This window comes from Orycteropus afer, unplaced genomic scaffold (genome assembly GCF_000298275.1).
Source record: "Orycteropus afer afer isolate SDZICR_OR568_19922 unplaced genomic scaffold, OryAfe1.0 scaffold00006, whole genome shotgun sequence".
NCBI lineage: Eukaryota > Metazoa > Chordata > Mammalia > Tubulidentata > Orycteropodidae > Orycteropus > Orycteropus afer.
The window spans coordinates 16,941,169-16,955,929 of NW_006921593.1; the positions used below are offsets into that span (position 1 = coordinate 16,941,169).

General features: G+C 56.4%; 1 protein-coding gene across 1 annotated transcript in view; it reads right to left on the minus strand.

Annotated features, from left to right (window-relative positions):
* The window catches only part of FAM20C (FAM20C golgi associated secretory pathway kinase), a 57,871-nt gene that overhangs the window by 7,945 nt on the left and 35,165 nt on the right, over window positions 1-14,761 (minus strand). Inside the window, exons 4-5 of the mRNA XM_007943179.1 lie at window positions 1,606-1,698; window positions 534-649 (exon numbers count right to left, since the gene is read on the minus strand). Coding sequence (XP_007941370.1) covers window positions 534-649; window positions 1,606-1,698 — 209 coding nt within the window. The remainder of the gene's footprint in view (window positions 1-533; window positions 650-1,605; window positions 1,699-14,761) is intronic.

The window sequence follows — 14,761 nt, forward strand, 5'->3', positions numbered from 1 at the left end:
TATTGTTAAGTGAAAGCAGGAGGCTGAAGGACACTGCTGTTATGGACAGACTTGTGTCCGCAAAAAGATAGAAGTTCAAGCCCTGTCCCTGTGAACAAGCCCCTGCTCAGAAGCAGTTTTCTGTTGTTATGTTAATGAGGTCATAAAGGAGCAGGGTGGGTCCTAACCCTAATCCCATCTGAGTGTCATAAGGACGGAGAACAGACCCAGACAAGGGCACACACAGTGGGCAGGTGATACCATGTAATGATACAATCAGCCAGGGAACACTGGGGGCTACTGCAAAGAAGGACCTGCCCAGAGCTAGAACCCTGAATTCAAACCTCCAGCATCCGGGACTCTGAGAAAAGAAGTCTGCTCCTTAAAGCTCCCCACTTGTGGTAGTTTTTACTACTGTAGCCCCAGTAACTAAGACAAGCAATACAGAATGATTTCCTTCTTGCTCACTATAGCACCTACAGCTCATAGCTACAGTGTGTGTGGAAAGCTGCCTGAGAGTGGCTGAGGGCCAACCCCCCCAGGTGAGAGCTTACCTGGTGAGATGAAGAAGGTTCTCCACAGTTTCTTGTCCCGTGTGACGTCCCTGATTTCCTTAGTCATGTTGACCATCCTGCCTGCCACAGGAGGGACGCGGCGGAAATCCAGGATCCTGGCCAGAGAACAACAGGGAAATGAGTTCGTGGTCCAGGTGGCTCTCCTGCACACCCAGGCAGCCGCTGCACAGACCCCAGGAACCAGAACAGCCTCAACTCTGCCTGCATCCAAATCTGATCTTCAGGAGGCCCGGCTGTGCCGAGCCTGCGAGGACAGGAGGGACGGCCCCCGAGGGACTGACGCTGGCAGCCCTTGTGATTGCCCAGAGAACTGAAACATGCCCTCATTTCTGTGCTAAGTTTAAAATGAGATTAAATGAAGTTACCCACTTTTAATGGGAGCCTTTCCAAGCAGCATTGCACACACTGTCACTTCCTAATCAGGTCAGTGTGCTGAGTGGGGTCTGTGGACACCTGGTCCCCATCCTCTGTGGCAACAGAGGTGACCAGTCCCTTCCTTCTTTCCTTCCTTCCCTCCCACTCCCCTCCTTCCCTCTCTCTTCCCCTCTTTCCTTCATTTGCACCTACACACCAGTCTGTCAACAGCTGTGCACAGGTATGTCCTGACTGTTGGGCATGGTCCAGGTCCTGGGCATATGGCAGGGGCAGGAGAGCAGGGACCCTTCCTTGGTTAGCAAGTAATAGCTAAGTGCAGGGGACTTTGGTGCCTGGGTTTCCTCATCTGTAAAATGGGTTAATGGTAGTACTTACAGGGTGTTATGAGGTTAGGGCTGACGTCTATATGGTGCTCAGATGAGGGCTGGGGTTGACGTCTACACGGTGGTCAGATGAGGGTAGGGTTAATGTCTACATGGTGCTCAGATGAGTGTTAGGGTTGAAGTCTACACAGTGGTCAGATCAGAACCATCCCTACACAGCGAGTAGTTATTATTGCTACATTGTGCAATTGGATCCCAGTGCCTGGCAAGATGCAGGTGCTCACTAGCAAACCTCGAAGGGCCCGCAGTCAGCACGGCTCCTCTGTGAGGATGTTTAGGGAGGGCAAACTCACCTGTCCAGGTGGAAGGCAGCTATCTCTGCATTGTGCCTCTCATAGTCAGAGAAGTAAAAGAAGTCGGGGGGTGTCTCCTGCTCCCTCGTTTGCCTGTAGAAAATGAGATGAAGCAGAAAGTGTGTGTTGCTGAGAAGACTTTCTGATCAGAGGTGCAGGCAGGTGAGCTGTGTCCTGGGAGCGACAGGTTCCCAGGGACACGCTGACTGACACAGGCTTACAGTGAAACCCAGCATTAAACACAAGGCCGTAAATCACTTCCCAATGACTGCTATGCACTGCTTCCCTGCTCCCGAGGTGTGTGTCTGTCTGGCCGCCTGTCATTTCTGATGGTGGAAATGCGATGTAATGGGGTGCCATTGCACACCTCCCCCAGCTCTGGGATCCTGACCTCCCACTGGGAGCCCTGGGGTTATGAAGCAATGACCAGGTCACAGGGCCAGGGGGGCTGGGGTGGCAGAGGCTGGTGAGGAGAGGGCAGGCTCTGGTTTCTGAAAAATTACCCCAAAAGTGAACAGACACAGACTTCTCCCGGGTTAAACTTGGGGGCCGGGGCCGGGGCCGGGGCCAGTGCCAACAGCTCCCGAGAGGAGCTGCCTGTGGGTCCCCTACTCTGAAGCCCACGGAATCCATCCACAGCTCCTCTGCAGGAGACTGTGTACATTAGCATGCAAAGGCTCTGACAAGGTCTGCAGCCAACTTGTTTAACCCACTGTTTGTCTGGCTGGGCTTGGCCAGGCTGAGTTATGAGCTGGGTCCCTGAGCTCACACCCCTTTTTTGAGGATGGGTGAGACTACAGAAGGGGTAGCCAGCAGGTGGGGGTGCAGCTCCCCAGGGAGGGGCCAGGGTGAAGGAGCCCTGCTTTAATCAGGAAAAGTGGCCCTACAGCAGCTCAGAAGATGTATTTTCTCGCAAAGTACCCAGGGTGGTCACAGGCTCAGAGACCCACTGGGTCACGTCAGCCGCAGGACAACTCTCAAGTCCCCAGGAAACTTCTCCCCACGTAGGTTCTCCCTTTGTGCGTGGTATACACGCGTGTCCCAGCAGTGGTGGAACCTCTTCAGCTGTGAAGTCCCGTGAAGAATGGCCCATGGAAAGTGGGACGTCCCACCTCTGCTTTGATGACTCCCTGTGCTCTGATGCCCTGGCCCTGTGGGCAAGGGGGTCCAGCTGCAGATGGAGGGGTATGGAGGCACTGGCCTGGCTCAGACCTGGGGTCTATGCCAGGTCCCAGCTGTTCCTTCTCACCCAAGTGGGCTCAAAGCTGCTCCTGGACCTGCCAGGGCTCTGTATGTCCACTGGTACCAGGGCTCACAGCCACGTAGGGAGTGTGGCTGAGCCTGGGGGGCTGGTGGAGAACCCTCCAGGTGGGCCCAGGCCTGGCTCTGTACTAGCTCCCTGGGTGTAGGTCCCAGGACTGCCTTCACCCTGGGGGCCTGGAGGGCCCTTGGCTCTGATTCTGCACCACCCACAGCAAGCAGCAACCACTTGTAGGGACAAGCTGCCCCACCTTCTCCCTCTGCCCCAGCCAAGGCAAGACTTTCCTGAAAGGTCAGCCTTGTTCTGCTGAGAACGCGGGCTCTGACATACCTCCGACCCAGGAATGCCTCACTCACTCTCCAGGGAGCAGGCACAAGGCACAGTGCCCTTCCCGCAAACAGCCAGTGTTTGACTCGAAGATCTGGAAACATCAGCCTGTAGCTGTGCCACACGGAGGCTGAGCTCAGAAGCAGGACTCCTTCTCACACGAAAGGGAAGCCTGTTTTCTGTTTCCGCCTCTGTTTTGTTGTTGTTGTTGGAAGCCATTGCGTCGGTTCCGACTCACAGCGACCCCGTGACTCACTACCTTTCTCCAAGTCAACTTTTCCTACTTTGTGGTTTCCTCTAGCCTGGAACTTTCCTTCCACAGCCCCTCCGAACACAGCTCCCTCCAAGGTGTGGGGTGACCCACAGACACTGAACAGCAGAAACCCATCTTCATGGAGGTGAATGGTCTGAAAGGGCAGATGGAGACCTGTGGCCTGGGTACCCAGCACTCTCTGCCTAGGGCACCCCCAGACATTTTGAAGGACAGCTGACCCCCAAGGAAGCCTATGCAGAGGGCAGGTGCCAGGCCTTGCTCAGAGGCAGAGACCCTGGATCACCCTCTGAGTGGCCACCTGATGCGCTCCTTTGTGAGGGCTGGGCTTAGGGTCAGAATCCCCATGGGCCTCTCTGGGAAGACAGACATGTCCTCGTCTGCATTGTCCAGCACTGTGGCTGCTGGCCAGGTGTGGCTGCCTGGAATGGGCTGGCTTATGTTAGATGTGTGTGTGTGTGTGTGTGTCCTGACTTTTTACAGCAGTGGCCTCATGTAATACTTGTCCTTTTGTGACTGACTAATTGCATCCAGCACAATGTCCTCCAGGTTCTTTACGATTCATCATTGTTCTTTAATGTTGGGTGATACTCCATTGTATGTACATAGCATTGTTCTTACACTCAATTTTATTTTACTGAAGTTGAATGCAAATAGCCACATGTGGCTAATGGCCACCCTCTTGGGTAGCATAGCCCTCATGGACAGGATGGACCTCTGACCTCTGACCTGGCCCTCTGTCTGCCTGCCCTCACCTGGTGGGACTGTGTGGGGCTGGATCCACCTTTGCCAGCAGTCTGCATGGCTGGAGGACCCACTCTACTCAGCCGGCTGCTGGCTTCTGCGGCCATGCATACCCCAACCCATGCTCACACCTCCCCAGGGAACAGACATCAGAGGGTTCTGAGAGGGGGGCCATGAAGACCAACTCCCTGATTTCCCAGGTGGCACTGGAGGGCTGGACAGAAGCCTGAACAGTGTGACTCCTGGGGCCCTGGCAGAGCGAGCAGCGTGCAGACTTGAACAATGAACCCCATCCTGTCATGAACCCCATCCCTTGGCAGCACCTGAGCCAGTGGTGGGATACCTGGGGTATGGCCTCACCCCGGGAAGGCCAGATGTCAGCCCTGGGTGGATGGATGTGTCCCCCAAGGTATGTGATTTATCCTAACCTCTATGCCTGTGGCTCTAGTCCCATTTGGGAATGGCTGTCTTTGTTACGTTAATAAGGCAGGATTAGTGGACCTGTCTTGAGTCAGTCTCTTTGACATATAAAAAGAGATTAAACAAGTGAGCTAGGTAGCAGAGGTGGGGGAGAGAGATGCAGGTCATATGAACGTTGCTCAGGTGCAAAAGCTCAGAGACAAGGACCTTCCTCCATGCCAAGAGAGAGCCTTCCCCTAGACCCAACACCCTGAATTCGGACTTCCAGCCTCCTAAACTGTGAGAGAATGAGTGTCTGTCACAGCCACCCACTTGTGTATTTCTGTCATAGTAGCTCCAGATAACTAAGACACCAGCCCAAGCCCTTCTTGTTAGTCTCAGCACATGCGGGAGTGGGCCACAGAGCCCTGGGCAGGGCAGCCAGCACTGGACCCAATCCAGGCACTCGGGCAGGCAGGCAGGGAGGAAGTGATGCTGGGAGTGGATGAGGTAAGCAGCTAAAACCACCCCTTTGGAGCCCCAGGGTTCTGGGCAACATTCCATCCTCACCCTTCTCCATAATGGCTCTGCCTACAACCTGGAGGACATTTCTATGCAGTCAGAAGCCTGCATGAAGTCCCTTGACAATAGAGGATGACTCTCCAGCTCCACCCTCTCCACTGCCCCAGCCCTGTGCTGTGTCTCTAGTGTGGCCAGACCCCAGGCCTCTCCACCTTGGGGCCCTTGGTGTGGGTACCCTCTTTCTGGATACCTCACTACCCTCTCCACCACCTGTTCCAGCCCTAGGAGCCTCTCTGAATTCTGAGACAGGCCCAGCTCTTCCTCGGCAGAACTTGGCAGAGCCACATTGGACACCATTGTTTGCTAGACTAGGGAGGAAGTGCCCGGAGCCACAAGTGTCCTGTCCTCTGGACCCATGAGTCTGGCCAAGTGCTTGGTTTATGACAAGTGCTTAATAAAGAAATGCATGAATGAGGAACTGATGGAAGAAATACAAAGAGAAGATGGGTAGGGAAGGCATCTCTCAGTAGACTGGAGCTCCTCCTGCCCTCATTTCTTTAATTTCCACCTTCACTATCAACACTTTCACTAACATCACCACCACTATCACTGTCACTGCCAGTGTCCCTGACACTACCATCATCACCTTCATCACCACCATGACCATAACCACCACCATCATCACCACACTATCATCTCCACCATGACCACCATGACCACCACCATCTCCATCACCACCACCATCAATATCATCATCACTGTCACTATAACCACCACCATCTCCACCGTCTCCACCATCACGACCACCATCAATACCATCACCACCATGACCACCATCATCATCCCTACCACCACCATCACCACCTCTACCTCCACCTCCACCGTCAGAGGTACTGAACTCTTACAGCCCAGCATGCAGTGCTGGTATCTCTGATACTTTTAACAAGTGAGCTTTGCCATTTGCCAATGAGTTGGCCATTGTTCCTCCCTTCTCTGCCCCTGCCAACCCTCTGAGCAAGTCCCATATCTGGAGTCCAGGTAGCTCTGACCCCTGCTGCTCCTAGAAGAGCCCAGGAAGTTCCTAGTTCCCACAGGGCCTGCCTGGCCATATCTCACCCCTCAGGGCTTTCTGCTGACCCACCTCCTCAGGCTGTTCACAGAAAGAGGCAGCTCTGCCCCAGCCCTGCCTGAGGCGGCCTGCCCCTGGGGCACTTCACAGCCTGAATCATGTGGGCTGCATCCACCTTCCCGGTACACAGGCCTGCCAGAGTTTCTTTCCTGGTATGTTCCAGGAAGCTTAGACAATTGGCCACTGAACATGCTGTATCCACATTCCCAACGGCCTTCTTCCTGCCCTAAAGGACCGCCGCCAAGATGTTCCCTTGGGCATGCCTCTCCGATGGACTCGTAACCCACTGTGACCCCAGACACCCAGCATGCCCTCCTTCCCTCACCCACAACCCTCACTGCCAGCTCCTTAACCACTGTGGGTTGTAAGATGGACCCAGCTGATGGTGAGGGTGGAGCAGACAGAGTGCTGGACTGGAACCAGGAGAGCTGGTCGTCCTGGGTCTCAGGTTCCCCTCTGGACAATAAGAAGTGGGAACAACGACTCCTAAGGGACCCCGAAGGGCATGAGGGGTCTCTTCCACACTGGGAAGGTAAGAGGCCAGGTGGGAGGGGTGGGCCCCTAGTGAGTCCCTCACATCACTCAGCACAGGCGGCTTTCACAATGCCCCTTCTAGCCCCCAGAAGCTGCCCTGCAGCTGTCCCCCTGTTTTGGCTCACACTAGAGGCCCCCTTCGGAAGAGGCCCTGGTCATGCTGGAATCCCACCCACTGCCCCCTCACCCTACTAGTGGTGTCACAAAGGGGGTCACAGGGGTGCAGACTGTACTGGGTGATAGCCAGAGGGGTGACAGCAAAGTGACCGTCCATAGCATTTTTGTGCAGCGTTTGAGTGAGTGTTATTACTTGATATAAAACTGTCACTGTAGGTAGTTATAACAACAAAAACATTCTTTGAAGCCCAGCTTACACATACCATCATATCTACCAGGCTAACACTCCATGCTGATTTCCTGTTGGAACTCTGACTGTGCTCTGGTCAGAGCTGTCGTCATCACCCCATTGCAAGGAAGTGCTTCAGATCACAGGGTTCCGACTGCGAGCGGCACAAGCACCCACTGTTAGCATGGCTGTTGCTGTTTTTATGATCAAATGCCCTGTGTTTTAGCTGCAATGCTGTGGTACATAGGGTTTGTGTACTTCCATCAATCACTTCTTTTGAGAATGAACTGGTAATTAAGGAAAAGAAGGAGAAAAATCAAGAAGGCTTCTGTTCAGTCAGTGACATTGTTGTGATTCAGTACAGAAAGATTGTGCTGAACAATTTCGTTGTTAGTGTTCACACAATCTAATCAACACTCCTTTAAGCAACTTACAGCCAAATTTGTTCCACATTAGTCTACGATTGAAATCAACAATAGACATCACTAAGGATTTGGGGCAGTCTGGTACCAGAGGGGGTCGGGGTGCGGGTGGAGACACCAACCCTAGGGTTGCCACTGCCCCTGTCAGCCGCACACCAGGAGGTCCCATTCTGTGCAGGGAACAGCTACGCCTTGTAAGTCAGCATCTACAGCCTCACCCCTCCTATCCCGAGAGCCTCTTTTCAAGTGCAGACGAGAAACACAAAACTTCAGAAGTTGCTACCCTACATGAGGAGGCCCCAGGCGGCACAAACCGTTAAGGGCTCAGCTACTAGCTGAAGATTGGCAGTTCGAACCCACCCAGGGGGACCTGGGGACCCAGGCCTGGTGATCAGCTTCCAAAAGGTGAGAGCCTTGAAAACCCTATAGGGCTGTTCCACTTGGTCTCATGAGGTCACCATGCACCAGAATTGACTTGGTGGCACCAACAACAGCAACTCTAAGGGCCAGGGCAGTGGTGACCCAGTGGCAGAATTCTCACCTTCCTTGAGGGAGACCTGGGTTCGATTCCCAGCCAGTGCCCCTCATTGCAGCCCCCACCCCTCTGGAGGATGCTGGACAGGTTTCAGCAGAGCTTCCAGACTAAGACAGACCAGGAAGAAAGGCCTGGCTACCTGCTTCTGAATTCAGCTAGTGAGCACCCTGGAAATCCCAACAGTCCCAGGTGAACTGACAGCGGGGATGGCACATGACCAGGCATGTTCCCATCACGCACGGGGTCGCCGTGTGCTGGGCAACTCATGGAAGTCCAAGGTGAACGGACCACGGGGATGGCACATGACCAGGCATGTTCCCATCACGCACGGGGTCGCCGTGTGCTGGGCAACTCATGGAAGTCCAAGGTGAACGGACCACAGGGATGGCACATGACCAGGTATGTCCCCACCACGCACAGGGTCACCGTGTGCTGGGCGACTCACGACAGTCCAAGGTGAACTGACCACGGGATGGCACATGACCAGACACATCCATCCCATTATGCACAGGGTCGCCATGTGCCGGGTGACTCACAACAGTCCAAGGTGAACTGACCACGGGGATGGCGCATGACCAGGCATGTCCCCACCACGCACGGGGTCGCCGTGTGCCAGGCAACTCACGACAGTCCAAGGTGAACGGACCACGGGGATGGCGCATGACCAGGCATGTCCCCATCAGGCACAGGGTTGCCGTGTGCTGGGCGACTCACAACAGTCCAAGGTGAACGGACCACGGGGATGGCGCATGACCAGGCATGTCCCCATCACGCACGGGGTCACCATGTGTCAGGCGACTCACAACAACTCAAGGTGTATTAACCACAGGGATGATGCATGACCAGGCATGTCCATCCCATCACACATGGGGTCACCATGCGTCAGGTGACTCACAACAGCCAACAGAAGCTCAGGAGCCAGCGGGGCAGGGGCTCAACGTTATGTGTCTAAACGTGACCCTCTGGGCAAAGCTGGGCTCCCCTCAAATGTCAGGAAGAGGACACAGGGTGGGGTCAGCCTGTCTGTGGGAGCAACAGGCCCAGCTGGTAGGGTCAGACCAGGGGAGCTGGCGTGAGTGGGCTGGACTTTCTGATCCTGTCTCCCTATCTGTGAAATGGGTATAATGCCCCATGCCTCCATCCACCAAGCGAGGCCTGGGGGGAGGCACCGTGCCCCCAAATCCACCACAGTGCCCACAGCCCTGTTAGCAAAAGGGAAGACCTGGGGTGCCTTCGTCAGGATGAGTGCGGCACCAAAGCTTGGTCCCTCTGGGTTTTGCTGTTTAAGGCACTGGAATCACTGGGATCATGGAAAATAGCTCCGGGGAGGAAGGACATGAGGGTCCCTAGGAGTGGCACCTACTCTGCCTGTGCATCCATGAGCCACCCTGCTTGCCACCCAACAGCAGAACTCCTCGGAAGGACTCCAGAGACTCAGAGCTCCTGCCACAGGAAGGCCTCACCCTGGCAGCCATACCCCAGGGTATGCCTGGGGGACGGTTGTTCAGGGGACCATTGCTCAGGAGGATGGCCACTCGGGGGAATGGCTGTTTAGGGAGATGGCCACTCAGGGGGATGGCCATTTAGGGGGTTGGCCATCTCACAGATGGCTGCTCAGGGTGACAGCCACTCAGGGTGACAGCTGCTCAGGGGATGGCCATTCGAGGGGACAGCTGCTGAGGGGGATGGCTGTTCAGGGGGTGGCCATTCAGGAAGATGGCTGCTTGGGGCAGTCACTCCAGTGGACAGCGTGGGGCACCTCCAGGGCTGCCCAGTACCCACTAAGGTTGGCACTTCCCCTCAACCAGCAGGACCACAGGTGAGGCAGGTGGAGCAGAAGGAGGCACACTGCCCACGCAGGCCAGCACTCACGTCCAAGGTGAGGTCTGCGGCCACGTCTGTGGCTCCTGCACGGCCCTGGCCAGAAGGTGCCCAGCTGACTCAGCACTCTGCAGAAACACTGGAAAATTACTGACCCTGCTGCACCTGCAGGGCCCTGCGCCTTTCTGACCTGGCTCAGGAAGGTGGGGGTGTGACCTCCCGGGGTGTGACTGCCAGGGGCAGGGCCAGCTTCCTTCTGCCTCAAAGGGAGGGGGCAACAAGGTGTGGACGGGAGGCGCTCACGATCCGGGGGAAGCATGCCTGCTGTGGGGCAGGTAAGTCAGGCACAGAGCATGTCCTGGAACAGGGAGACACTTCCACCATTCACACAGGCAGTGCAGCCATGGAGGTGGCCGTCCCCAGGCAGCATGGTCAGTGCTACCACAAGTCAGGGGACGTCTGCCGGGCCATCCCAGCTCAGTCGGGCCCTCACAGCACCCCACCTGAACTTGTAACTTTTCCTCCCCACTGAGCCAAGTAGGGGTGCTCAGAGCGGGGACTCACCCCAGCACCCCTGGAGGGAGGACCAGGGGAGGGGATCTGGGTCTGTGGGGGATGGGAAGATAAAAAAGCCTAAAGAAGGAAATTCACAAAGAAAGAGAACACTTAATATGCACAGAGGAGCGCAACACAATCCCCTAGGCTGTATGGGGGCACTCGTCGACCCACGCTCCCAATGCAGGTTCACCGTCCATGCATCTGGAGCCACTCAGAAAGGCCAGGCTCCTGAACTGTGGGTGCAGGAGAAGTGTGCACTGGTTCAGTGTGATGGGGCATCACCCCCATTTCACAGCTAGGGAGACTGAGGGTCGGAAAGTCCAGCCCACTCAGCCAGCTACCCTGGTCTGCCCCAACCAGCCAGCAGGAGAGACATGCACTGGCTCAGTGTAAATGTTTAAAACTCAGGACTTCGCTGCCTGCTTTGATTTTCTTGTTTCCAGTATGTGGCTCTCCATACAGACCCATGTGGCCCTGGCCCCGGCCCAGACCGCACTGAGTAGGGTGCTGGGAGGAGGAAAGTTCTCCTAGGACAAGGTGTGGGGTTCCCACAAGGAAACTGAGGTACCAGCTTCCTGGGGGGAGGGGTTCATCTGAGAAAGGATCTGGGCTCCACAACCCACAGAGTGGATGGGGTCCCCCATGATGTCGAGGGGACGTGTCATCTGGGGCTACGGCCATCTCCCACGGGCTCTGCTGGAAGGAGACCCTGGGCTCAGGGACTCCTGTCACAGTGAGTGAGGGCAGCGCCCACGTCTTTAGAAGTCGATGACTCAACCTGTCACAAAGGGGCCATATGTTAGGGGCTCTGTGGACTCTGGGCTGGGAAGGGCCCAAGATGGTACTGGCCACAGTCTGTGCAGGCAGTTCCTCCCCGGCCACCCCTTGGCTTCCCGCACCGGACACACTGAGCTGCCCACATTGCTGCCCAGCCCTTCAGGGAGCCCCTGCTGCTCTGGGAGCCAGGAGCCTCCCTGGTTCCCCACCCCGTGCAGGGAGCGGTTGGTTCTGGAATGTCTCCTGGCCACGGCATCTGAGGCTGCAGCCAGCCAGCCACACCTGGCCTGAGTCCTGAGCAGGCAGAAAACGTGAAGTTAAGTTTAAAGGCTGATTCAACCTCACCCAGCATCTGACCCACCCACTCTAGCAAAATGCCAGCTGAGGGATTCAGGCAAACACCAAGCTCCAAGGCAACCAGGCCTGCAAAGGGCTGTCTGGCAGCAAAGGGAGGGATCAGGGAAGGAGGAGGAGGCCATGTTTCCAAGGCCCAGAAGGTGGGGGCCGAGGAACGTTCTTGTACCTTTTTACCCTCTCAGGAAGGCCACGTAGGCATCAGGCCCCTAGCCTGGGCCCCAAGGTCACTGGAGGGTGACCCTGCTAGGGAAGTCTGCCCCCAGGGCACCAAAAGGCCTCTGAGGAGGGGCTGCACAGCAGGCATTCTCTGGAGCCTCTGCGCTTCCAGTCCTGCTCTCCCACTCCCAGTGCTGACCACACCCAGACCCCTTCCATCACAGCGCTCCCCTCACCTCTGAAGGAGCACAGTGAGAGCTGACTAATTATTCTCACTAAAATGTGAAGGGCTACTGGGTTGGCCTCTCCCAAGGAATGCTGATGGTAGTTATTCACACTAAAGTGAGAATGACTACTTGGCTGGCCTTTACCACAAAATCTGTGGTGGACTGAATAGCAGCAGCCCCCCAAAGATGGCCAAATTCCTGGACCATGACTGTTTGACCTCACATGGCAAAGGGACGCTGCAGAAGTGAGGAGGTTAAGGAGAGTGAGAGGCTACTGTGGATAATCCAGTGGGCCCCATGTAATCACAAGGGCTCTAATGAGAGGGAAATGAGATGGTCAGCGGCAGAGAGGAGATGTGAGGATGGCCACAGAGGTCAGGGAGGACCAGCACTATGCTGCTGGCTCTGAAGGTGGATGAGGGACCTCTCGACACTGGGACAGACTCTCCCCCAGAACGTCCAAAGTCAGCATGGCCCTGCAGCACACGGCTGGGACTGCTGGCCTCCAGGGCAGCCATGAGAAGAAAGCGGTGCCGTTTGAAGCCGCTGAGTTCACGGGGATTCATCACAGCAGCTGTAGTTCACGGCCGGCAATCTCTGGGCAGCACCAAGGCAGACCGGAGGGAATGGTTGTGAAATTCGGTCCACGTCCCCCAGGCCTGGTCCTGCATCAGGCATGAAGTCCATTGTACTTGTAAGAAGCAGTGTGGGGTGTCTGAGGAAGGCCACCCTGTGTCCCCCAATCTTCACAGCCACCCTCTCCCATACCATCCTCACTTTAGAGACAAATCTGAAGTCCCCAAAAATGAAGAGGCAGGTGCAAAGGCACATGGCTGGGAAATGGCAGAAGCCCGTCTGGTGGCCTCCAAAGTGGTAGCTGTGCCTTCCAGCCCAGTGCTCTTTCCATTTGGTGGTCAGGTATTGAAGCAGCCCCTGAGTCAGGCGACCCCCTGCCTAATGTGAAGTCACACTCCGGCCCTGCACCGTCCCCACATCCGGCTGCAGACTGGGCCATCGCCACCCATCGGGCTTTCATTGGCTGATTTTTGGAAGGATCTCCGGGCCTTCCTTCCTAGTCCATGTTAGCCTGGAAGCTCTGCTGAAATCTGTTCAGGACCATAGTGACACGCAGGCATCCACTGACGGACGAACGGTGGCTGCACACGACTGTATCGGCCGGGAATCAAACCAGGTCTCCCACGTGGAAGTGGAGCACTCTACCCTGGGACCCCCACTGCCCATGTTCTTTTTAGGGCCCCCAAAATCAAACTGAGTGGGTGGTCCTAACGGTTGATGTTTCCTCCTGGACTAGAGACTCCCTGGACATAAGAGCTGGGCCATCCGACGCAAGCCCAGGGCCACACTGGGACAGGAGCCCTGGTGCCACTGCCAAGCTGGTGCCTGGGCAGGTGCTGGTGCCAGACAGGGAAGGTGTGCTTGTCCTTTCCCCAAGTCACTGCCCGTGTCCTTGCCCTCTAGGACACCTTTCCCAGGGTTGGAGGAGGAGAAGCGTGAACGTTCCCCCAGCACCCCCTGTGCCAGCCCTCTGGGCACCTGGCACCGTCCCCCACGTGACCACTCAACAGGATGACTGCCGCTCACTGCAGCTGTGGGCGAGCACAGCCCCTCAAGTGACTGCGAATGCCTCAACGTCTCCTACTTGTGGGAAAACCGAAATCTTGTGTTTTGGTTAAAAATAGACACTCGTGTGCCTGTGCGAACCCCGCACCAGCCGTCACACAGCTGGTACTCCGGCCAAGCACCGTGCCAGCAGCTCATGTGAGTGAGGATGCTGCATCCTCACGATACCGTGGGAGGGCTCTCCCAACTCAGCTGCAGACTGTGGGGGCCCCGTGAGGCCAGGAGTGTCCCTGAAGTGGGCCTGCGATGGGAGCTGCGGCAGGGCACGAGGCCTGGCCCTCGGCTGCCTCCTGAGCTGTCCTGGCCCTCAATGAACGGCCCCCAGTGTCCTGAGTCAGGACACAGAAGATGTACAGCCTCCATGGCTGCAGCAGCAAACAACCATGGGGGGGGGGTGCTTACAACAATAGGAATCTGTTTTCTCACAGCCTAGAGGCCAAAGCCCAGTATCAGATTGTAGGCAGGCCCAAGCTCCCTCAGAAGCAAAACCCTTTCTCACCTCTTCCAGCTTGTGGTGGCCCCAGGCTTCCGAGGCTGGTGGGCTCCCCCTCCAGTCTGCCCCCTTGGACACATCTCCCTCATCATCCCATTTGGGTCCCACGGATAATGCAAACAGCTGCCCATCAGGAGCCTGAACTACCCCCACCAACACCCTCCATCCGAGGTCATCTTCACTGCCTCTGGGGATGGAGACCTGATACCTGGGGGCCGAAGGGGGCATTTCTCACACCGGTGACCAACCATGACCCATTCCTCATGCCCCACTCAGACCCTTCCTCAGGGCCAGCCTCAGGGAAGCCGAGCTGCAGCTCACCACCCGAGGCCCGTCTTCCCGGACTCAACAGATCCCGAGTCAGCGACAGAATCGCAGAAGCAAAAACCAGCCTTTCGGTCCTGGGCAATCTTCCTGTCAGTCACCCAGCAGAGAACAGCCCTCCTGTCATTAGTGAGATATATTAAGCTGTTTAATTCCAGGCTTTCGGTGCTACATGTTCTGGGAGTGGGGAACCCTCACCCCAGCAACTGCTTCAACGAGGCAGTGTCACACACTAATTAGCGCCCTCACCTCTCCTGGGCCCGTGGTGGGGGGTCCGGCCCTCACCTGTCCTGGGCCCGTGGTGGGGGGTCC